The 24244-nt window shown below is 41.4% G+C and overlaps 2 protein-coding genes and 1 long non-coding RNA gene across 10 annotated transcripts in view; 1 reads left to right on the top strand and 2 right to left on the bottom strand.

The window, feature by feature from the left end:
* Window positions 1-22047, bottom strand: part of PGM1 (phosphoglucomutase 1) — a 30203-nt gene extending 8156 nt beyond the window's left edge. The window contains exons 1-5 of the mRNA XM_081867210.1: window positions 21693-22047; window positions 3381-3543; window positions 2436-2582; window positions 895-1020; window positions 51-241 (exon numbers count right to left, since the gene is read on the bottom strand). Of these exons, the coding sequence (XP_081723336.1) occupies window positions 51-241; window positions 895-1020; window positions 2436-2582; window positions 3381-3543; window positions 21693-21938 (873 nt within the window). The 5' untranslated portion in view covers window positions 21939-22047. The remainder of the gene's footprint in view (window positions 1-50; window positions 242-894; window positions 1021-2435; window positions 2583-3380; window positions 3544-21692) is intronic.
* Window positions 3550-24244, bottom strand: part of EFCAB7 (EF-hand calcium binding domain 7) — a 58554-nt gene continuing 37859 nt past the window's right edge. For 5 of the 8 annotated variants that reach the window (XR_014157785.1, XR_014157786.1, XR_014157787.1 and 2 more), the window contains one exon: window positions 3550-6835. The gene's annotated coding sequence lies outside the window, so the exon portion shown is untranslated. The remainder of the gene's footprint in view (window positions 6836-24244) is intronic. The other 3 variants (XR_014157790.1, XR_014157791.1, XR_014157792.1) reach the window with 3 other exon arrangements.
* LOC309344677 overlaps window positions 6843-24244 on the top strand; it is a 44679-nt gene continuing 27277 nt past the window's right edge. Inside the window, exon 1 of the long non-coding RNA XR_014157842.1 lies at window positions 6843-12307. This is a non-coding gene — a long non-coding RNA (uncharacterized lncRNA). The remainder of the gene's footprint in view (window positions 12308-24244) is intronic.

Raw genomic sequence — 24244 nt, 5'->3', positions numbered from 1 at the left:
AACAGTCCTCTCCTCTCTGAGAGAACCAGAAGGAAAATAGCTCCACATACCCCATCTCCATCAAAGGCTGCTCCAAAATCATATTCTCCTGTCTTCATGGTCTGGACCAGATCAGCAGCATAGGTTAAGTTTGGATCAGGATGGTGACCACCAAAGTCCTCGAGGGGTATGCAGTTCACAGCTGAATTTGCTGCTGCTCCAAGTTCTTCACAGAGGATCTTTTTTACATACGGGCCGACAACTGATTTAGCAATGAATGGACAGATAAAAGAGAAACATGTAAATTACTGGCAATCAAAAGTTTATTGTATTCTTTTAAAGATTTTGCTATAAAATGCATGTGGTTAAGGAATAGTTGACTGCTCATACACGTTAAAGAGGTATTGAACATTTAATATGCACAAAATTGTTTGGGTACATGAAGTTCAAGAGCAGCATTGGAGCAAGACAGTTTGCAGCCTGAGGCAAGATGGTGCTTTCCCCTTCTACAAACAGAGGCCAACCAAACTAGAATTTTCCTTGAACACTAGTAACGGAACATCTTCTTTCCTTGCACCTGACAGCAGCAGGCTAACTCTGAGGGTGCAAGGCAGAAACACAACTCCATTCACTCTGTGACCCTCAACACCTGTCTCACTCTGCCTAATGGTAGTGGCAGCCCTGTTCAGGAGAACTTCAGCTCAAGCTCATGGAACAAAGAAGAGGAAGGTGGAAAACTCGACAGTATTGTAACACAAGGCTTTTTTTAAATGGCTTCCTCAAGCTAGTGATGGTGCTTGGAAAAAACAGTCTCTCTTCCTCTCCTTATCAAAATATAAAATATATCTTCAAGCAGTTTTAGAGTAGAACATTTGTACTTTTTCAGTGGAAGTGTCCCTATGTAATCTTTCTTACCTCCGTGCATAGCATCTATCCGAATCTTTAGATGGTTTTGACCTGAGAGTAGTTCTTTCAGTGCACTAAAATCAAAAATATTCCTCAGCATGTTAGCATAAGCTTCTACTGAGTCCACAATTTCAACTGAAAAATAAAACGGAACAACCCACAATTATTTGAAGAACCTGATGATATAAAAGATACTACTAATTCAATATAAGTAGATACTTTGATGATCATTCAGCAACAGTAATAAGGGAAACGCCCAAGAGATGTGCTTACTGTATACAAATATGGAACATCACCACTTTGAGGGAAGAGTACAAAAGATGCGCAACTTCAGGAAACAATCCTCATCTTTCCAAACTTGTATGTGCTAATATAACCCCAATGGAAAATAGTGTTTGAGATTTACAACTTGGTCCTTTGTGAAACTGCCCAACATTTTTGTGTACAAACCCACTAGAACAATACCCCATGGCAATATTTCACAATTACCAAATTGTAAAAGTGGGATATGGACGTAAGAGGCAAACTTTTTGATAGATCAGTTGGTAGTTCAAAATGGAACCGAATAACTTAGCATTTTATAAAACCAAAAACATACAGGTATGTGTCTTTGTTGCCTGGGCTGATTACATGCCCTCTTGACTACTGTAATTCGCTCTACGTGGGGCTGCCCTTGAAGCTGTCCCAGAAACTCCAGTGGGTGCAGAATGCTGCAGCGAGGCTCCTCACAGGGTCTCTGCCATGGGAGCATATTCACCCAGTGCTTTTCAAGCTGCACTGGCTCCCGGTGGAGTACAGGATCAGATTTAAGGTGCTGCTTTTGACCTTTAAAGCCCTTCACGGCCTAGGACCCTCGTACCTATGGGACCGCCTCTCCCAGTATGCCCCACGGAGAGCCTCAAGGTCCATAAATAGCAACACCCTAGTGGTCCCGGGCCCAAAGGGAGTTAGATTGGCTTCAACCAGAGCCAGGGCCTTTTCAACTCTGGCTCCGGTCTGGTGGAACGCTCTGCCTCATGAGACCAGGGCCCTGCAGGATCTGATTTCTTTCCGCAGAGCCTGTAAGACAGAGTTGCTCCACCTGGCCTTTGGCTTGGAGCCAATTTGATTCCCTCCCTCTCTTTCTTTTTTCTTTTCCTTCTCCTACTGTGATGAGGCTACATTTTAATACTTTAATGTTTCAATATTTTAATGTTGTATTTTTAATTTTGTTTTTAAGTTGTAATCATTTAACTTGTTTTTATTATTGCTTGTAAGCCGCTCTGAGCCCGGCCTTGGCTGGGGAGGGCGGGGTATAAATAAAAATTGTTATTATTATTATTATTATTATTATTATTATTCAGGAGACTATGGGTTGGATCCAGAGTTTAGTCACGATTATCAATAAGTCTACTCTAAGCAAGGAAATGAAGTCAAGCATGTCTGAACCCAGTCCAATGAATGTTTCCTTTTGAGGCTTTCAAAGTTGAAATAATACTACAATATTTAAATTGCTAGCTATTGCAAGTGAGAACCTTCATTAATAAGAGGAGAAAATGGATTTTACTTGCCTGTAAATGGTTTAAACTTATTCTCCAAGTCAAACTGCTGCTTTCCAATGGTACTGAGGTCTACATTCAGATCTGGACATATAGCATATTCTTCAATAGTCTTGCTAATTTGGAAAATTTTATCAGTAATTCCTTCGGGAGCAGGCCCTAGGGGGAAAACAGATTTTTATGGCAAACTACAAAATATATGCTCAGATATGCTCTCAGAGTCAGAGATAGAAGAGTGTGCCTCTGGAGATAATGATAAAAGGAGGTAGATTTAATGTATGCGCTCAGAACATTAACCCAAAACTGTTTGCATAATTCCCAGCACATCAGTGGTAAAAGAAAGCTACAACGTCCTACAATACAAAAGGTGTGTATGTATGTGCATACGTGTGTACACACACACAAAGAGAGAGTTTTGTATTTAAATGGACAAGTCACTCCTGTCTTCATATAAAATGAGTATGTATTGGCAGTGTTGATCACAGAAGAAACAACACCTTAAATGGAGTTATATTATTGTTTTTCTTTAAGGAAAACCTTGTTTGCTTTTTAACCCAAGCAAGACATGTCTGGGTAAAAAAGTAGTAAATGCAGCATTATCTTAAAACAAGGGTAGCCAATGTGGTACCAATGATTACAACTCCCATAATCCCTAACTATTATCCATGCTTGCAGGGACTGATGGGAGTTGTAGTCCAACAACCTCTGGAGGGCACCTGATTGGCTATCCTTGCCTCAGAACATGTATTGCTGGGCCACTGCTGAAAGTAAGTGTCGCATTCTAACTGCACTGCTCAATTTCTACAATTCCTTCCTGGTTTCCCCTTCAAACTCCCTCCCTCTCCCTTTTCCTCAACTTCTGCTCTACCCTGAAGCAGGCCACCCAATGGATTTAAGAATAGTTAAGAGGGAAGTGATCACAGCTGATGAGTGGGATTGGCGGTCAGAAGTACTCACCTCCATTTGAAGTATTGAATTTAATTCCAAAATCCCCATTAGGTCCACCAGGGTTGTGGCTTGCTGTCAAAATGATGCCGCCAATTGCTTTTATTTTTCTAATAATGCAGGACACGGCTGGGGTAGAAAGGATTCCATTCTGTCCAATGACTAAATGGCCAATCTGAAAGAACAATTCAAGGGAAGGGGAAACAGCAGTGCATTAGAGACATACAGCTTGTGAACATTTAAAAAAATGGTTGCTAAGCATCAGGGTAGCGAACATTGTGCCCTGCAAAAGTAGGACTATAGTTCCCATCCTTGATGGGAGTTGGAGTCCAACAACATCTGAAGAGCATCATGCTGGCTAACACTATATGAACAAATCCTTACAAAGATTCTTAGAAATACTGTGCTGCATTTTTTTAATTTTTAAGGCAGTTTTCCATGCACTAAGTAGAGTGCAGCAAGTTTGTTTTGACCTCTAATATTCCACCGTAACTTTTTAAAGATAGATTTTATTTATATGAAAGTTAAAATTATAAGAAATAAATACTTACAAATAATCAAAAAGAAAAGGAAAAAATTCTCCATAGCTTATGACTTTGTTCTTACTTAACTCATATATATTTGTAGGGTCACATTCTATGTATTTGAAATGCCAAAAGACTTCTGATCACTTCTAGGTAGCCTCCATTGTATTACTGCACATATTTAGGGCTTATCCACACCTCCTCTTGTCCTGGTGATTTCCCTGGGGAAGGAGACTGCTCTTTAGCATTCAATTGAGCAAACAACAACTGGGTTTTCTGCAGATTGCAGTTTGTTCCGATTTAGAGCTAAAGAATGCATTTTTGCTGGGAAAGGAGTGGCCAAGGGGAAAACCACTTGAGGTGGTGCTTTCAAGGCAAGCAGAAGTGTGGACAAGCACTGAGCGTATCTTGGGTGTTTCTGTGCTGCTTAAAGGAAGTGAAATTTAGCAGTTGTCACTGTACTTCTTTTCTATTAAATATTCTCCAACAGAAACTTTACTGTACCTGTTTTTCTTTTGCAACCAGTGGCTTTTCCCTTATTAAGTAAACTATACAGCTAAGTTTTGGTTTTCACTAATATATACTTTCCGTTCATGTCGCTCAAGCCAACAAGTCAGCTCAGTTGGTTAGTGTGGTGCTGATAACGCCAAAGTCATGTGTTTGATCCCTGTATGGTTGCATATTCCTTGGACTAGATAATCTATGAGTCTATGATTGTAAAACTTATCACAGTAATCCAGTATGGTTCATCAAGTTGCCTCTCACTACCAATGAAGCCAAAGAGCCATTGTACTTTCTTCCACTAAATATGAATAAAATATGAGTTTGATCCAATCTTGCTCTTCCACAGACAGAACTCCAACTAGTTATGGGAAGGACTGCAATCCAGTGAGGGTCTCCACTGGAGGGATGCAAGTCATGTTCATGGATTCCCCTTATGCAACCCCTCCCACAGTTCAGGAGGATCACCCAACTCTATAGCAGATTTTCAGGAGAGAAAGGAAGAATTCGTGGAAAGTATCCCCCCCCCCCAATACATACAAACCTTTTCTCCAGGGGAAAGGTTTTGTGCATAGAACTTGTTCCCTGAAAGTCTTTATTCAATCCTTTGTATGTTCGCAAACATCTGCCGCCTTATCAAGACCTTGACCCATCAGAAATATTTGACCCATTTTCTCCCTGCCTCTGACACTCAAAAGTATGTAAAAGAGGAAAGAGAAGGCATCTGCACCAGTCATGGGGACTTATAATGCTGGCTCCAGAGAACATCTGCCACAGATTCTTACCCAAGCATCCTGGGTCAGAGTCAGAAATCCTGAAGAGTGGAGGCATGTTAGCTACCCAAGATTGTCCAATGGTTTAGCAAGAATTATGCATGTAAAAGCATGGAACGAAAACTATGAATCTCATAAGGAGGAATCAGTCAGGAGGGCATGGGAGCAAGTGACAATAGTCATGTTAATAATAGCATTAAAGAAGCAGGGGGATTATAAAGAAAGACTGAAGAAATGGAGGTCAGTTGCGTAATATATAAGCAAGCAACTTTGAATAGCTGTGGATGGGGCCGATCAACTGCGTAGGGAATGGTGTAAGTGTAATACTTTAGCCTTCTCTAAAAGTTATGTTATTTAATATTTGTTATTCATTCTTTATATTCTATTTAAGACATCTGTATATGACTTATTTTAAATAATTGGAATCAATAGGAAATGCACTGGTAACATGAAAATAAATGCTGCTATATATAAATATATTGTAAAAATGAATTGTTTTAAATATTGTTCGCACAAAAAAGGGGCTAAAGGCTCAGCAGCTTTTACTGATATTATGTGCTTTTGGGGCAATCTTTTGGCTGACGCCCCAATTCTGCTGTTAATGACCTATTGTTAACATACCTAGGGAATACCATGAACATGCCATCAATAGTAGTTAGCTATTTCAAGGTATGTCACTAACCTGGTTTAAGGTTTAGGTACTAACTCTGACCCCTTTTCAAAACTAACAGGATCATTTTTTTATCTTTTAACACAGAACAATGCAACTGATCTCATCAATACTCATCAACAATGCAACTCATCTCATCAACACACTTTCTCAAGTCCGGCAACATTCTGATGTTTTCTGCCTGCTTTTAAGATAAATAGGGCTGGTACTTTTCTCCCCACTTAGGTATTCTGGTGCTTTCCTATTAAGAGTGAAGAAGAGCTGTGTGTCTCTCTTCTGAGCCCTTGGGGTGAGAGCTATGTGAACTTTGACTTAGCTGGCCATATTCAGGAGCAGTAAGTATACTGATAGCTTGTTGTGACTCCTGTGTAAGTTCATAGGAACTTGCTCAATTAGGGACTGAGAGGGAGGGAGAACGGGAGAGGGCGGAAATTGGTGTAAGTTACAACTCAAACATTAGATATGCACATTTCAAACTCATTTCCTGCAGCTATCCAAACAGCTCATTTGTACATCCCAAAGGTAAAGAATGTCCCTTAGCAGAACATAACCATGAAATCATCCATATATATATATGTATTCTCTCTCTCTCTCTCTCTCTCTCACTCACACACACACACACCACTGACAAGTCACTACTATCTACATTATAGCATTTTCTAAGCTCCAAGAAGGAGGGTTCATCGTGTACTACACGAGTTCTCTGTAGATCAAGGAAAAATGTTTAAGCAAAACATATTTCATCTGCTGCATTTCCTAAAGTGGAAAATAAATTGATTATTTGAAATACCAATTCAAAATAGATCCATTTATACAACCTGGATGGATTCTGTCATTTTAAATTGCATTGTGTTACCTATGTTCTTAATCAAATTCATGTCAGAGTACATCTCCATTTTTCTTTTCACATGGCTGGCTCTTGGGCCCTTAAATAGTAAAGATCAGATTCCCCAGTCAAGCTAGTTGCTGTCTGTAGTACCATTTTCTTCTTTAGAACATCTATATGACAGGAAGGAAACCGGAACGACACATCAGCAGTCTAAATGTGGCTTCTACGGCCCTGTAAACCATCCTATAATTACAAGTCCAATTATAGATATCACTGCCTAGGCATGCCAAGTCAGGGAGCTACTAACGTATTAACTTCCCTTAATTAAATTAAATCATCATGTAAAAAATGGAAAATACATTACTTAACTGACCAACCATTTACAGTAGTGTAGTCCCATAGGAGCCAGTGAAAAATAACCAGAATAAAAGGTAATGAATCACTTCTCAAGTATTTGTGGTCTTATTTGGAAATCCTTTGGATTCATCATTCCTAAAGAGGTAATTGTACCTGCCTCTATCACCTACCACTGCTCACACCTAAGACGTGATATGTTCATCTCATAAGAAGTTTATATTAGCAGATGTCCTTGGAAGCATATTTCATTTAACCCCCACAACTACTGATGAATGAAGGCCATAAATATATTACCAGATGTTGAAAAACACTTCACAGAAGTAAAAACATTTAATAACATTGTATTTAATGTATGACACTCACAAATAATGTGAGGTGATCTTGGTCTTAAATTCCATGACCTAAAACACTGCTAAATTAAGAGCTTTCTAGAACTAAAGCCACAAGTGTAGCAGCTGTGTACTAAATTACTTGCACAAAATAACCAGTTTCAACAGACTTTAAACAAGTGTGCTATGAACTAAATTGCAGTCTAGTTATCATTTGGATTAAAAAGTCCTGTTTTTGGTTTCTTTGTTCTGTTATAGTTGTAATTTTTGGCAGGGCTCTTTTTCAGCCAGAATTCAGTTACAGTGCCTCTCAGGTGGGCACCATTGCCATTATAAGAGAAAAAGGGAGGTGTTCCCAGTGAGTTCTGGCACTTCTAAAACAGCACTGATTTTGGGTGAGATGGAAAAGTAACCCTTTTAAAAAAATGTACCATGCTTTTTCAGTTGGAAGATACCGTATATAGGATTTTAGCCAATACTAGTCCGACTCAGAGGAGGCCATTGGAGTTCATACACATGACTAACTTAGGTTTATTACTTTCAATGGGTCTACTCTGAGTAGAACCTAGTTGGATACAACCCTGCAGGAGAAGTCAACATAACACTCTTCCAGTTGCAAGCATTTCAGTTCACCTGATGAAATGAACCCCCCCCCCCACACCTCTCCTCTCCTTCTCCCACATACTGTTCTGGTGGTTCTCCAGACCAGCTGATAATCGGGGCTGACTGGAGTCCCATTGCACTAGTGGGCCTTGTTGCCCTGGCTCCTGCAAGCAAACCTACTTAACTGAATCCAGTCCATAATGGCCAGTGTGTGTAGGTCTGCCAAGATAATTGGATCTGGGCTACTTTACTGACAGATTTAGAAACTGAGCTCAAGAAAGTTAACACACCTAGTGGCCAATACCCTGAAAGAAAGACTAATAGTAAGCAGAAAGGGGCCCAAATGAACAAATGAGCAGAGCAGTGGCAAAAGTGTAGAAGAAATGGCATGACAGTGATGGAGTAGAGGGCGGAGGGGGAGAGCTCTTCAATCTTTAAGAATAAATCCCACAAGTACAAGACATTCTAAAATTTGTTGACAATTGGTGCCAACTGTAGCACAACAGAGCAGAAAGGCCAAGTGTGGTTAAGTGAGGGAGTTTGTATCATCCAGTGGCTACTGCACAATCTTTGTACAGCAAGCATAGGGTGCTTATCCCCAATCAGCTGCACAGAAGCACGGGATGTGGTGAAATAAACTGTACAAATTGTTGCGTCAGCACGGGACAGGCACGGGCTCTGGAATTCTCCACTAAACAAATTCCTGCCGTGGCAATCAGAATTAAGTACTGCTTCACACGTGAGTTTCCTACAGTCCTATGGTCACTTTAAGGCTTGCTACAGAAGGTCTTAGATGACTGACATGCTCCCACGCTGAATAGCTTCATGTTACAATTTTACAGTAACTCATTTCTGTTCCATTTATTCTCTTGACCTATTTGGCCTTTGTAAATCAGTGCAGACTTGAGTGCACTTTAGTTCACTGGGTTAGATCTTCGCCAGGCTTGGAGTAGAACTCGGTAATTCCCATTTATTTCAATGGAGCTACTGAAAGCATGGCTAAATCTTGATCCAATCTATTGACTTTAACATGATTAAAACACACACACAAGCTGTTCACTGTGAACACATCCTATGCCCCTTTTAAAATGTGTTTTTTTTGGGGGGGTGTTATTTGGTTGTTGTTTTTATTTTGATTATGTATTTTGTGGTTTTATATTCTGATGTTATTCTGTACACTGCCCTAAGACCTGTGGGTATAGGGTGGTATATAAATTCAATAACATTAATGAAATGAAATAAATGCTCACAGCTCTAAATTGTCAGAAGGAAACAACACACTTTCATCACTTATTTACTTTCCTAAACATTTTGAGATTCAAAGATGGGAGAGAGAGGGACAGCTGCAATTATTGAGTTTCTAACCATGGTTCCTCCATACTGCTGAAAACTTTAAGAGAGCCTGTTCCCTGCCCACCAACCTCTTTTGAAGCATAACAATCCTAAGAAGAGACAGCTGGATCAGAACCATGGCCCATCCTGTTCTCACACACTGGCCAACCAAATGCCTTATAGGAAGCCCACAAGCATTGTATCATGGAAGCTTTTGACCTGCTAAGATGTTGCCTTTAAGAACCACCCTTGGTAATAAATTGCCCTAATCTAAGGTATCATTTGGACAACAATGTAAAGTTCATTTCCCTGATTTTGAGCAGATACCTCCAAAATATTTTATTTGGGTTATCCCTTCACACATCACATTGTTATACAGTACAGCATTCACTGCCACAAGACACAGTGATTGGTGCCAATCTAGACGGCTTTAAAAAAAAGGATTAGACACATTCATGAAGGATAAGACTATCAATGGCTACCAGGAATGATTGATGTATATTGCCTCCAGGATCATGCCTCTGAATACCAGTTGCTAGGAAATGACAGCAGGAGAGAACTATTCCTCTTGTTCTGTTTGCAGGCTTCCCAGAGGAATCTGGTTGGCTATTGTGAGAACAGAATGTTGGACTAGAGACACCTTTGGAATGATCTTTCTACAATATCCATACTCAGCCCCCCCCCCCGCCAAGTTTACATGTGGTTTAATACCCAGTTGCAATTGCCTGATCCTGAGAACTCTGAAGCCAAAACTGTCTGCATTAAAATGCAGCATTATATGAGAATCACCTACACCCTCTTATGCCTTGGGAGGGGGCACAGAAGCCTGAGGCTCCCTGGGGCTTGTTCTCAGCATGCTAAACTATGCTTGTGTATGATATCCAAACACAACCATTGTCTTCTACATGCCCTTATGAATTACTTGATATCAAATTCTGGTGAAAAACTATTAATTTTAAAATTGATTTAACCACCAATGCCAGTTTTAAGACATTCGTGTATGGAAAACCTCCATTGGCTAGAATGCATATTGATTTCTCTTTTGCGTTAACAATATTCACATGTACACACCAGAGGTTCAAATGCAATTTTAACATTATCCTTCCAAACTTACCAATCAAACGAATGATTTAACTACCCTACACCAAATCAGTGTTTGAAACTCCCATTGTTCTAGGCGCATTTTGTGATAGGAAATTTCATTAGTGCGAGCTGTTTCTGAGCTCTGGGCACAGTACTGCACTTAAGATTTCAGATTAAAACTGCAGAGTGGAAGGAAAGGAGGACCTTTTTCTGCCTCTCCACTTCTAGCTACTCTGTGAAGATTGGAGAAGAGACCCTCTTAAGAATATTAGGGGGGTGGGCAGGGGAAGGAGTAGACCATGTGAAAAGTGAACATAATATTTTAGCTGCAGTTCATTCATTTTCAGCTTTGTATTCTTGTTTTTAAAAAAATCACGCCTAGAGATTCCGCTGTTGCGCCCATAACCCAGGTTTAAGGTGCCATTTAGCTCCTAGCTTTCATATCTCAGTTTCTAACACTGTACCAAATGATAGAAATAATTCTTAACATAAGGATTTAACTAGAATGGAGGCTGACTCTGCATCGCTCTAACTTATCCAGCACCATGGTTTTACAGCAATTCTCATAACACAGCTATTTATATCCATTGAGAAACTGAAAACATGCTTTGTCGATTCATCTACTGAGTAGCTCAGATGGAGAATGACAGCTTTGGCTACTCTAAGAAGAGCAGAGGAGGGGGATGATGACACAAAATCCTTCTCTCAAGCAATCATACACTTCTTACTATACTATACCGCAATATTTGCACATGTTAATCTAACACTGAAATCCACCGAACAGCCAACAATTTGATGTTGACAACACGGAAACAATAGGAAATATTTCTACGTTTCCATCAAAACCCAACTTTTCAAAGCTAGACTACAGAACAACATAAATTTATAGTTTCCAAGACTGCTAAGGCAACCCCCACCCCCACATCCCACCAATCACCATATCTGACCCTAAGTAGTCAATCAGTAGCATCCAGATAAAAATGTGTTATTATTGCATTACAAAATGTTGAGAACTTTTAACACGTAAAGAGTCAGCACATCAGAGAGCTGTTAGGTATTAGAGATGCAATCACATTTATGATATACCAACCCCATTGGCAGCAGCCATCTGAACTATCAGTGTTATTGCAAGCTTATTAAAATATCTCCCATCTCCTCCAACTACCATAGTAGATCCTTGTCGATCTCTTAGGTCTATGGAGAAAAATATACTCTGGATAAAATTGTGCAGGTAGTTTAGGTTGGTCTGAAAAACATATGTCTTCTTCCGTAATCCACTAGTTCCTGGTTTCTGGTCATAGTAAGGTGCTGTTGGCAAAGTCAGGATTGGCAATGGACTGTCTTCCATGATCCTTTTTCATATAAATGCATTAAAAAATAAAGATAGAAAAATACAACAGTGAAAAAATATATTTGAATCAGCCTTGATACTGGTAATAGCAGATCTCTTGGTTAGAGGTTCAGTTAAGTAGCTCTGTACCCTAAAATAGCTCCTTGAACCTTCTGCTGAATGTGGTTTCTGTAACTGAAGAACTTTTCTTGCACTTGCTCTGAAAGATCACTGTCAGAGAGAATACATCCAATTCCACACTACAGTCCCTGAGGAAAAATGGATGTTGTAGAAGTCTTTAAAGCCTTTTGATCACGACAGCGGCAGGGCTCTGAGCTCCTGGTTGTCACCACAAGCGGGATTTAAACGCAATGAAATCTGTATGACATTCTTTTTTGGGTAGAGGAGATGGGGAGAGAAAGCTGTTTAGTAGGTCAGCTCCTCAGTCAGAAGCATTGATTGATTTGTCACCAGGCTGAGCTCTCTAAACCAATGCGAAGCTAGAATTGTTTCAGCCAGATAAGCAGGTTTATAAATTGACTGCCTGGTTTCCAGTTGTGGAGCCTACTTTAACATCGTCTTCATCAAGAGGCAAGTATGTTGAGAAGGTAAGCCCTGTTAGAAGTGTGTTAATGTAGTGCGAAAGTTATTTTGTGGAGTCTAGCATGTAAAAGGTCACTCTTAAAATGGAAGTCAGGACTTCTCAGTTACCTACAGTTTCCTTAGCCCTCTGTTATTTTAATAACTAGAAAACTCTCCAGTGTCAAAAAGGATTTGCTTCATACTGTAAGCTGAGCTAATATAACAAACAGAAGAGTTATTGGCAATGCCAAATTTTGCACCCAATTTTCAACCTTCCTCGGATAAAGTGCAGTATAATTGCTTTGATTTCAAACACTTCATTCCAGATACACCTAATTTTAAGCTGATCATAGCAACTTTATTAAAAATGCCATTTGCTTGACTACAATGCATATGACAATCTAAGCAACCCATGTGCTTTAACATTTGTATTACAAACAATTAAAAAAGAAAACACATCTCCATTCCATAGAATAAACCTGAAACATTGATCTTAAAAGACAGAAACACAATGCCTTTTAATGGGTTTTAGAGAGTTGTGTAAGGAGCTCAAAATATTTTGCACAAGGAATTAGGGCAACCCTGTAGCAGGTAAAGGTAATAATAATAATAATAATAATAATATATTTATACCCCCCATCTGACTGCGTTTCCCCAGCCACTCTGGGCGGCTCCCAACAGAATATTAGAAATACAATAAAACATCATACATTAAAAACTTCCCTAAATAGGGCTGCCTTCTGATATCTTCTAAAAGTTGTTTATTTCCTTGACATCTGATGGGAGGGCATTCCACAGGGTGGGTGCCACTACCGAGAAGGCCCCCTGCCTAGTAAGTCCCTGTAGCACCACAACTTCAGTCCCTATATTCTGAACTGCTATGATAATTCGCCTTTCATGGAGTTTATTCCTCCCATTAGGGTTGACCAGACATGTGGCTCACAAGCCATGTATGACAATGGGCAGATGAAGTACAGTTTTGCAGGGGCAAAACTGGGGAAAAGGTAGAAAAGACTGAAGGAGTAGCTCCTAAACTAAACTGCCTGGGGGAAATGGCCCCTAAATCAGCACCAACTAAGCCAGAATTAGGTGAACGAGATGCCACAGCTAACAAATCCAACACATAATTCCCCAACAAATCCAAAGCATACATAAATTTAAAAGTCTTAGCCTGTTTTGATACCAGTGGGAGGCAGCACTCTTTTATAAGTGGATTTTACCATCTTTCCATCTCCTTTTAAGATGTATGCAAATCAGTAATTCTGTCAAAACAAAACAAATTCCTTCCAGTAGCACCTTAAAGACCAACTAAGTCAGTTCTTGGTATGAGCTTTCGTGTGCATGCACACTTCTTCAGATACACATTTTACACTGTGTATCTGAAGAAGTGTGCATGCACACGAAAGCTCATACCAAGAACTGACTTAGTTGGTCTTTAAGGTGCTACTGGAAGGAATTTGTTTTGTTTTGACTATGGCAGACCAACACGGCTACCTATCTGTAACAGTAATTCTGTCTCCAGGATGGAATTGTATATATTCCCTCACTGTAGCCTCACTCTTGGGAAAATGACCGGCCCAATATATAGCATGGAAAACATCAAGTTTTAGGTAAGGGAAGAAAGCAGTGTTTTGTTTTTTGTAAAACCCTGTCTGTATTGAAAATTGTGGAACACATGCACTTGAACTTTGCAATGTGGTTAAATTCATAGGCAGAGGCTTTCCTCTTGTGGTACATACGTGCAAGTGCACGTCCCAAAGGGAAACTGTACATTCCTAACATAGAATAAGCTCTCCTTTCAGATTATTAAACAGCTAAGAATCTTGTGGCCACAAAAACTTGTGCCATAATAAATTTGTCAGTTTATAAGGTGTGACCAGACACTGTTGTTTCTGCCCTTCTGGAAACTATTTCTGGTTAATGTAGGCCAGAATTCAATTATGAAATCTTTGGTATGGTTGAAGCCAAAACTTTGGAAAAAGAAGTTTCCCCTACTATTTTCTATTAGCACTGGAATACTTAAAAAAATTCTTCTCTGTCACAAAGGACAGCATCAGCAATGACTGGAAGGAACAAAAGGAGAAAATCTCTGCTTCTGTTTAGAAGAAGAAATACTGTAGTCGCAATGTGTGTTTTTTAAAAAAAACCAAACCTTTTTTTCTGAAGTCACACTTTATTAAATTCTGTCACAACTTAACATTACTGCTGGCATTTCTGATATTGGCTAGTCTGCATTAAACACTACTTCTGAAGTTAGGGTGGCTGACAAGAAAAAGAAAGGCTAACATTAGGATCCTTAAAACAATTTCATTGCAATCCTCCAAGTCTGAAGGTGCAGAAGTGTTTATCTCACTAAAAATAATTTCCACGTCACATTGGGTTATGTATTGCATCTATATGCTAACTGTTGCAGCAATCTGCATGTGTTCATAATCTCATTATTTTCATTTTTCAATAACTTGGTTTATTCTACAGTTCCAGAATTTTTTCTTTTTAAAAGTTCTTGGCCTTGCAGTTCAATTCCCACAATTTTTTATTTAAAAAAGAAAGAAAAGCAAGCAAGGAATCTGGAACATATGGCTTACTGTCCCTGTTGTCCCCACCTCCTACAGACGCCCCTGATTACTGATCCGGATACAGCTTTGCTTGATTCAGAAAAGCATCCTCATTCAACTTGTAGAATATAACTTGGCTCCCCCTGGTGGCAGTCCTAGGTGCTTTTTGAACAGGTCTCTCTTCTCTCAGCAGTAATGCAGTCAGGGTGAGTAATCTATCCTAATGGCTTTAAAGAGAGTTGTGGTGTCACTGGTTCCCACCCACTCCCTGGGTGGTTTAAAGCTTCCTGTGGTGTTTGAGGTAGTGGAAGTAGCTCTGCCTCTGTTGTTCCTGGGAAAAGGAAAGAGCAGGTCTCCTGAAGCAGCCTGCCAGGAAAGCCAACGTAGAGACCTTTGCTGTCCAAACATGGCACTAATTAATTTTACAAGGATATTCTTGGTTTATATTAAACATTACAAATAAAAGGGACTGAGGGGACACTGTGACATTTTAGGTAAGTTGTGCCATTTATGGTTTAGCAGGTCAAGATCCTGCATCTTGAACGGTTCTGGAAGGTATTTAGTACATTTTACACGCATTCAATATGTGCACAGCCACAAAATCAGCCCTAACAGAGAGGGCAAAACAGAGCAAAAACAGTGCTTAGCAATCCTAGAAGCCTTTGCAAGTGCAATCCCAGGAGCCCTTGCACCAACCATTGATGTCTGTGGAGAGTTGGTGTTTGAGCAAGAAGGTTTGGAGAGAGTGATTGTGCTGTTTGCAGGCTTTTTCAATGGTGTTCCCAATATATACACTTACACTTAAGTACACGGTGCTTTGGAACACAACCCCAACATAAAATGGCCATTGCCTGTAATGCATGTAGATTCTGGGGCATGTGTTGTCAGTGCCCAACTACAGATTCTGCTTAGAATCAGTCAATGGATTCTGCAGAAGCTAAATTTCCCAAACAACTGTCAAAGCCAGTGTCATATAGCATGCCATTAGCAACATCTGATCAAAGCAGCTATGACTGTTAAACACCAAGTGGAACTAGTGAAAGGCATCCCTAGCCTTTAATTCTAGGCATAGTAATGAACCCAGACTCATTCTGCTATGTACCTCATTGATGAGTGGTGGTTTCCCACCTCACTGTAGGCCAATTTTGACACTAGGGTGGGATTGCCCTCGTGGAAATCACATGACATCATTATGACATCAGATGACAAATTCAAAGGGGCTTTTTCCTTTGAAGGTATGCTGTCAGCACCAATCAGCAGAAAAAAATATCTGTTTACGTCTGTAGAATGAATCCAAGCCATGTCTGTAAACAGACATCCTTCCTCTCTGTTTACGGTTGCCTGCAAACAGTCTCTGACGGTGCACTGTCAGGCAAAGATTGTTGGTGCTTGCAAAGGCACAGGGCTTTGCAGGCATGGTTGATCAACACTGCTTTGTCCTGTCTTTACCCTCCCTACCACTGATGCTATATATAGTGCCAGGTATGGAGGAGTTGGGCATGGCTTAGCAAAGGCAGCCTTGTGAGCCAAATAAAGAGGGAGGCTGGGCTTAATAGGCCCTCTGGGCAAAAGGTTTCCCAACACTGGTCTGTGCAGCCTTAGGCTACAATTCTTCCCTGGAATTAAGTTCTATGGAATTCAGTGGGGCTTCTTAGTAGGTATTACAGAGCTGCACTGTTAATACACAGCACTATAAACGTCTACTCTGAATTCACACTGAGCACAATGGGATTTGTTCCTAGGTAAGTGGGTAAAGGACTGCAGCGTGAATTTATTTTCAGACACACTAACTGGACACAGATATCCCTTAGAAAAGCATGATCTGCCATGCGCAGAATGCTGATTGACACAGCCACTTTTTTACGTAGTAAAGTTGCTTTAACTTTACCATTTCACTCATTTGGTATGCTGAAATCCTCCTGTGTATATTTCAACATGTGCCCAGTTCATGCCTCATTATGTGCCAGTTTAGACTTTGAAACATTTGGGAGCAACCCAACCTTGGATGCTATCAAAAGGTTGCATAAGGCCTGTTCAACACTAGAGACCCTGTGAACTATGCTCCCACATACTAAATTATAAGATTCATTTGAAGTCAGAGAGAAAACTTGTCTTAGATTTCAACAGTTCATAATTTGTTTTCGGGACGGTGGGAGATCTTTGCAAGCATAATACCAAAATCTGTGGATTGGCTAGAGGAAAACCATTTCTTTTTAAAAATGTAAAGTTATCTCTACTGCATATTCAGAAATGTGCATGTTTACTCAGATGCATGTTCAATGTAGCTTGAACAGAAATCGCTTCAACACACATTACAAAAAGAAAAAGACTAGGACTCTGTGTGACCTAATTTCTTACTCATCCTTCGCCATGGCATTGCTATGACATAAGCAGAGGCACTGCTATTGCTCAGTCTTCTGGAAACACGCCATGTTCCCTTAAGGTCCCCTGGGTATACTTCCAAAATCTGGACAAACCAGCCTTTATATTTAGCTGAAGCCAATCCTAATGCCTGCCCATTTGTGCCCTCCCTTCTTCAAACAGATCTGTATATACACTTCCCCGTGTTCTGAAAACTAATGTTTAAAATTAGTGCTGTGTTGTACTACTAATCCCTTTTCGTCTAAAATATTACTCTTTCCTTTCTAAAAACTTTATTCTAGAACAAGAGTGGGGAACACCCCTCTCAAAAAAAAACCAAAAACAACCTGTGTAAGGCTGCATTCTCTCAGGGGCAATCTGCCAGGGGTGGACAAAGCCAGTGTTAGAAGCAGGTGGGGCAGCTTTTCCCTACTTTTCACCTACTTTCATCCACCTTCACCCCTCCTTAGTGCTCACATTAAATTAAACCAAAGGTGACATGAAAGCAGACTGCAGTTTGCTGACCCTGTTCTAAAGCTCTAATTCTGAAGGACCTCTACGGTTAAGGAATAAAAAGTTTGCTGTAAGATCATTATACATCTGAGGGGGTGATTAAAATTTAAAGGACAGCACCCCACATTTATGCTGTGGCTTCTTAATAAAATGCTATTGCTTTTGAGTGAGGGAGAAAAAAAGGGGAGGGAGTGAAGTAGCAGAAAGAGCGGAACAGGTGGCCTGCCCAGTTTTCTTTTCTTTTGTGCCCACCACCTATTCAAGCTCTGCCCATCCCTGGTGTACAACTCCCAAATGAATACTGGCAAAGGAATGCAGTTGTTGGCATAGAAAGAGATCGCCACATCTATTGGATCTTCTACAGAAGGGATGGAGCATCTCCGGGCCATGGACTTATCTTGGCCTGCCATAGGATCAAAGTTGGCCTGCAAGCCTGCTTCGCCCAAATCACAGCTACCTGTCCATCAGCTGACATCTAGCAGGGTTCAGCCATGCAGGACTCTGTTTTGCCAGCATGAATTGAATTCTCTGCCCATCAGACATGTAAGCACCACTGACTTAAATGGAACATACTCCCATGTAAATAACATACAATTGCAGCCAAAAAACTATTCATTTTGGTTTAAAATTTCCAAGTGCTAAGCAAACAATAAAGTTCGGCAGAGCTAGGAAGCATACCTCCAAAGCTAACAAGGCAATTTACATTGGTTAAGATCTCTTTGATTAGTCCACCGAGGACAGACTAATCATGTGCTATAATTAAGTCAGGCAGAAAAAAACCATCCAAAGCACAGGTAATCTTTATCAAGTTTCTTAGGGCAACTTCGAATCTTGCACAGCAGACAATGCACATGATTAAACTTAAATGAATGTCTGTTACATGCATACATTGTGTGTGTGTGTGTGTGTGTGTGTGTGTGTGTGTGTGTGTGTATACTCATATTCTGTAAAATAGGGCCACTTTACACCATTTTGGGAAGGTGCATGCATGAAGAGTGGCATATAAATGCCTAAAATAAAAACAACACACACAACATAAGAATATCCATCTCGATCAGGCCAATGCCCTCTCTTGTCTAACACCCTGTTCTCACAGTGGCCAACTGGATGCCTACGGACAGCCAGCAAGCAGGACCTGAGTGCAGCAGCACACTCCCCACTTGTGATTCCCAGCAAATGGTATTTAGAGATATACTGCCTCTGACTGTGAAGGTAGAATTTAGCCATTGTGGCAAGCAGCCATTGATAGGCTTGCTACCAAATATTCTGTCAACAGTGAGTTTCTTGCTGAACACACCTGTGGGATCCATGCGCTTCTAAGCCTGTACTTGTGACTTTCAAACTTTGGACTTAAAACATCCTAGGGGAGGGAGCAGCTAACCCCAAGTTGGGTGGGGACTGATCCAACCCCTCCAGTTTGTCTGCCCCTGCTGCCTGCTTCCAGCAATTTTGGCAGTAGTGGCAAGGGGAGTGGGGATGATGTAGATACAACACTGGGGTTGTAGATACAACACTGGAGCTCAGAACAACTATTATTATTATTATTATTATTATTATTATTATTATTATTAGTTAGCCACCATATCTTGCCCATGGCAACTGTCCACCGATACATTAATACCAAGAGGAAAAAGAAATACATTTAAAACATCCCACCCACTTCTAAAATGCCATTAAAAAAGCTAAAGGCCTTTCCCAGTCAGCAAATCGTTCATTTGATGAGCAGAGTAGAGGCAGTAACCCTGGATCAGCTGAGGAGGAGGGGTTGTGTGCCTGTCTGACTACCCACTTTTGACCACACCCATCACTGGCACGAAGCCCCTGAAGGACTAACCAAGGGTTAAAGTGGTCCTCAGACCAAGAAATGGTAAGCACTCCTATTCTAAGGGCAGCACCTTAAAAAACATAGTACAAACTCAAATTTTGAGCCCAATCATTTTAAACCTTTGAAAAATTCAACAATTAGACCATTGACTATAAATAATGCAAGTACAGTAGGTATGTAAAGGGAGACAAGAGCAAATGGAGCACAAATGATAAGAGACTGAGCTATAAAACAGTAAATCTCCAGTTCAAATCCCGCTTCTGTAATGAACTCCTTAGATGGTCTTAGACATGCTACTCTCCCTCAGGCTCAACATTTACAAAAGCTGGGTAATAGGGCTGACTTACTTTAGAGGGTTGTTGTATTGCAACTAGATAACGTATGTGAAACATTTTGAAAGTGCCAAACAAATGTTATTATGTATTCTAGATTAGTTACAGGCATAGCTACACTTTGACTACTAAATGAAATCACCATAGACTAGAAATGCAAACCCATTACTTTTCAAGTGACACAATCCAGGAGTCATGCATAGTGTCCCATCAAGGGTTCATTTAACGCAGCAATACTGATTTCCTATCTGGGACTGGGAAACCACAAGGATTGTGAGGGTCTGTGAGGCTGCAATGCATGGCTGGTGAACTTTGCACAGGTTGCTAGGTCTCAGGTTGTGCAGGCTTAAGAAGCCCAGATATCAGTCTTACAAGTTTTATCCTTCTCCCTTGGAAAGTTTACCTTTAAATAGTATTGGGCAATCTATTTACTTTCAAAGGGACAGAAAAACCTACTGATTTATTGCTCATGCCTCATTAGCATTTGTTTGAAATATGTACCTGAAGGATAGTTTCTTTCAATCTATGCTAATCATCATTTTTAGTTCCTGGCTGGCGAGAGGCCAGCATTTTCGCTGCTAGGGAAGCGAGGCCTTTTTAGAACCATGCCAGGAGGCCTAGCAATGCACTTGGCATTAAAGCTGCCTTCGGGAGAGGGGGCAGGGGTGGAAATCAAGAGTTTTAAAAAATATACGAAGTGGGCTTTTAACTGTCATGAGGTACATAACCACAAGCTTTTGCACAATCAAGGTCTTTGCAAAAGGTCACGCTTGTGCAAACATATTAAGAGGTAATTTAGGTCCATTTGCAAAGTTCCAAAAATCCTACTTTATTTTGAATTGAGGGTCACCTTTCAAGTGATTTGTTACGAGCTGCACGTACTCCTGCAGCAAAGCAAGAGAAACCATATCTCTAATGCCTGAAAGGTTAAGCTAAATGTCAAAGATTGCCGAGCCTTTTGCAGTAGGCAAGAGGAGTGCCATCACAAACACCCCCCTCTAATGGCAACGGATGTGTGTGTAAAAATAATTAACTTACCTAAGCAGTACCTCAATCCCAACTTGCTCTAACTTTACTGGTGTTTCGTTCTCTGTTAGCAGTCGCTACAGTCACAAGAAACATTTTCATAAAGGGCACTCTGAACATATTTTTGCCTAGAGCACATCACTTGTGGTTGTCATTAAGGCAACACAAAACGGAAGAGAATGATAAAAAAAAAACTCTGTAGGCAGGATAATTTTTTCCTTTGAATTTGATACTAGAAATTTGTATTTGTTTTGGGATTTAAGCTTCAGGTGTGGAATTAGTTTTCCCTTCCTACCAACTTAGAGAAGGATTTTAAATTCTCCCATGGCTATTTCTCTTGCTTATGACAATGCAATGGCAGTTCCATTCACCAGCAAATCCTGACAACACTCCACTCAAAATAATGGGGAGGGGACGCATAAAAGGAAGATTAGGAAAAATGAAACTTTATAATGATGCATAGCCACTAGCCTAGTGCACAGAGCCCATCAGAGCGCACAGAACACAACCCAAAGCCTGATTAGCAGGCCCAAAGATGACCAGGAAGCAAGGAGCATGGTTTGTGGTGGCAATGCCTGATCATTTCGTTTTCCCTCGGGCAAGGAGTTGTCCTGCGCGCCCAGCTTCATTTCACACGCCTGTGTTGCAGGACAGCCGCGGGGCCCGAGAACGCACGAAGGGAGGGCAGAGGAAGCCCCGAGCGGCGCGCCGAGAGGGAACCTCCGAAGCTCGCCAGTTCCTCCAGCGCGCTTGCCAGGGCGCCGAGAGAGCCAGACCCCCGCGCCTCCGGCCCCCTTACCCCGTTGGCGGCGGCGATGCGGATGATGAGCTGGATCGCCTCCTTCATGTAGAACCTGCCGTCTCCGCCGACCACCAAGGTGGCCCCCTGCCTCTCGGCGGGGTCGGTGGTGGAGATAATGCTCTGGATGAAATTCTCGGCGTAGTTGGCATTGCCCTGGAACACCTTGACGCGCTTGCGGAGGCCGCTGGTGCCGGGCTTCTGGTCGGGGTAGGCTTTGGTTTTGACGGTCACGATCTTCACCATGGTGCCGAGGGCTGGAGCTGGGCGGGCGGGCGGGCGCGCTTGGGGAGCTGGGCTGGCTGCAGGGTGACTCTGCCTTCGCCACTCTCCGCCTCTAGTAGCAGCGGCGGGGCTGGACTTCTGCAGTCACCTCTCACACCGAGCAGCCAGCTCCGCCCTCTTAAAGCCGCAGACTCCCCTTCCGGATCGCCCGCCTGCAGCCCCATTCGGCGCTTCCCCTTCCCGGCTGGGTGCTGCGCCGACGAAGCCCGAGCCTGTGCTCACTGATTTCATACTGAAGCAGGTATGGATGTATAAGACGGCAGCAGCCCATAGCCGACAGCGGGAGTACGCACAGATTCGAGACATATTTCATTCATGACTATTTCACTTTGTTCAAACAAAATAAAAAAAAATCCCTTCCAGCAGCACCTTAGAGACCAACTATGTTTGTTATTGGTATGAGCTTTCGCGTGCATGCACACTTCTTCAGATACCAAAGGATAAATGGACATAAATCTGGTATCAGAAATCGCAAGACCAGTAGGAGAAGACTTCAATCTCCCAGGACATTCTATACAAGATCTCAAAGTAGCTATCTTATTGCAAAAGAATTTCAGAAATAGACTGGAAAGAGAAGTTGCTGAATTGCAACTTATTACCAAACTTAAAACCATGGAGAGACCTGGTCTGAATAGAGACATTGCATTCTTATCTCATTATACATGATAAAGCTATTTTTAGCCATCTCACCCCTTGCTTTTTCCTGTAAGACCTATTGCAGTCGTTAAGAGTCGTCAACAGGCTCATCACAGCTATCTGCCAATCACCTATTCCCACCACCCTTCTGAGTAATACCCCTCCCCACCCTCTCACTATATATAAGGGTCTGGTGACTTTTGTTTCAGTGTATCTGAAGAAGTGTGCATGCACGCGAAAGCTCATACCAATAACAAACTTAGTTGGTCTCTAAGGTGCTACTGGAAGGATTTTTTAAATTTTATCATAGACAAAGTCCAAGCTTTTATTTGTCCATCACCTTGCTCTTTGGGGGGCAAAACGGGGTCTTTGAGCTGTACATCAGCACTGCTAACAAATATATAATCATCAACTAGTTCTCTTGCATATGGGTTACCAATCCACCTTCTGCTAGTGATTTTATTTGCTCACCTCCTTAAAAAAATCATATCTGAAGTATGGTATAATCCCTTCATTCCAGTTTTAACTGTATCAAAGCATGGTTAAGTGTAACAATCCTATATTACTTCCTTGCTTATCTGTCACCACCTCCCTCATCCTCCATGGTGTGCTGAATTTAAGATAGTAAGCTCCTCGGAAAGGGGCCAGCCCCCTTATACATTGAAAAACACCATGTATACACATACAATGTTAATTATAATCTATTTTATTCAATTAGGCCACAATTTTCAGAGAAGGGAAGATGGCTTGGGGGGGGGGTTAGGTCAATAATAAAGTCAAATGGTTAAAAACAAGGGATTGTAGCCAATGCTAATTTTACTCAGAGTAGACACATTGACATTAATAAGCACAACTTAGGTCCAGGAGTTCCCATGGGTCTACTCTGATTGGACCTTAGTTCGATACAACCCATTTTGATTTTTTTTAAAAGCTCAACAGATCAAAGCATTCTAAAATAAGCATTATGTGCCACACAAATTGCTTTTGGAGTTTATAGCTCTGGGTTACTGTACACTGATGAGTTATGAAGTGGAGCTTCTCAAACTGGTTACACTGAGCAATGTTTCCTGAAGTTGCAGTATCTTGGATACAGTTTTTTTCTGGATTAAAATCAGAAGCAAACTTCACTCCACTTTTTAAAAAGTGATTTCTTCATAATGGAACAATGAGCAGTCAGGTAGAAGATTAAATACTGCATATGCCCCAGTTAGGGACGCAGGTGGCGCTGTGGGTTAAAGCCTCAGCGCCTAGGACTTGCCGATCAAAAGGTCGGCGGTTCGAATCCCTGTGGCGGGGTGCGCTCCCGCTGCTCGGTCCCAGCGCCTGCCAACCTAGCAGTTCGAAAGCACCTCCGGGTGCAAGTAGATAAATAGGGACCGCTTACCAGCGGGAAGGTAAACGGCGTTTCCGTGTGCGGCTCTGGCTCTGGCTCTGGCTCTGGCCAGAGCAGCGATGTCACGCTGGCCACGTGACCCGGAAGTGTCTCCGGACAGCGCTGGCCCTTGGCCTCTTAAGTGAGATGGGCGCACAACCCCAGAGTCTGTCAAGACTGGCCCGTACGGGCAGGGGTACCTTTACCTTTACCTTTTATGCCCCAGTTATTTAAAGTATTTTTACCCCACTTATCAGTG

Source organism: Podarcis erhardii (assembly GCF_964252035.2).
Source record: "Podarcis erhardii genome assembly, chromosome: 6".
NCBI classification, from domain to species: Eukaryota; Metazoa; Chordata; class Lepidosauria; order Squamata; family Lacertidae; genus Podarcis; species Podarcis erhardii.
The sequence above is the reverse complement of the archived record's forward strand: the minus strand, read 5'-3'. Positions and strand labels throughout refer to the sequence as shown.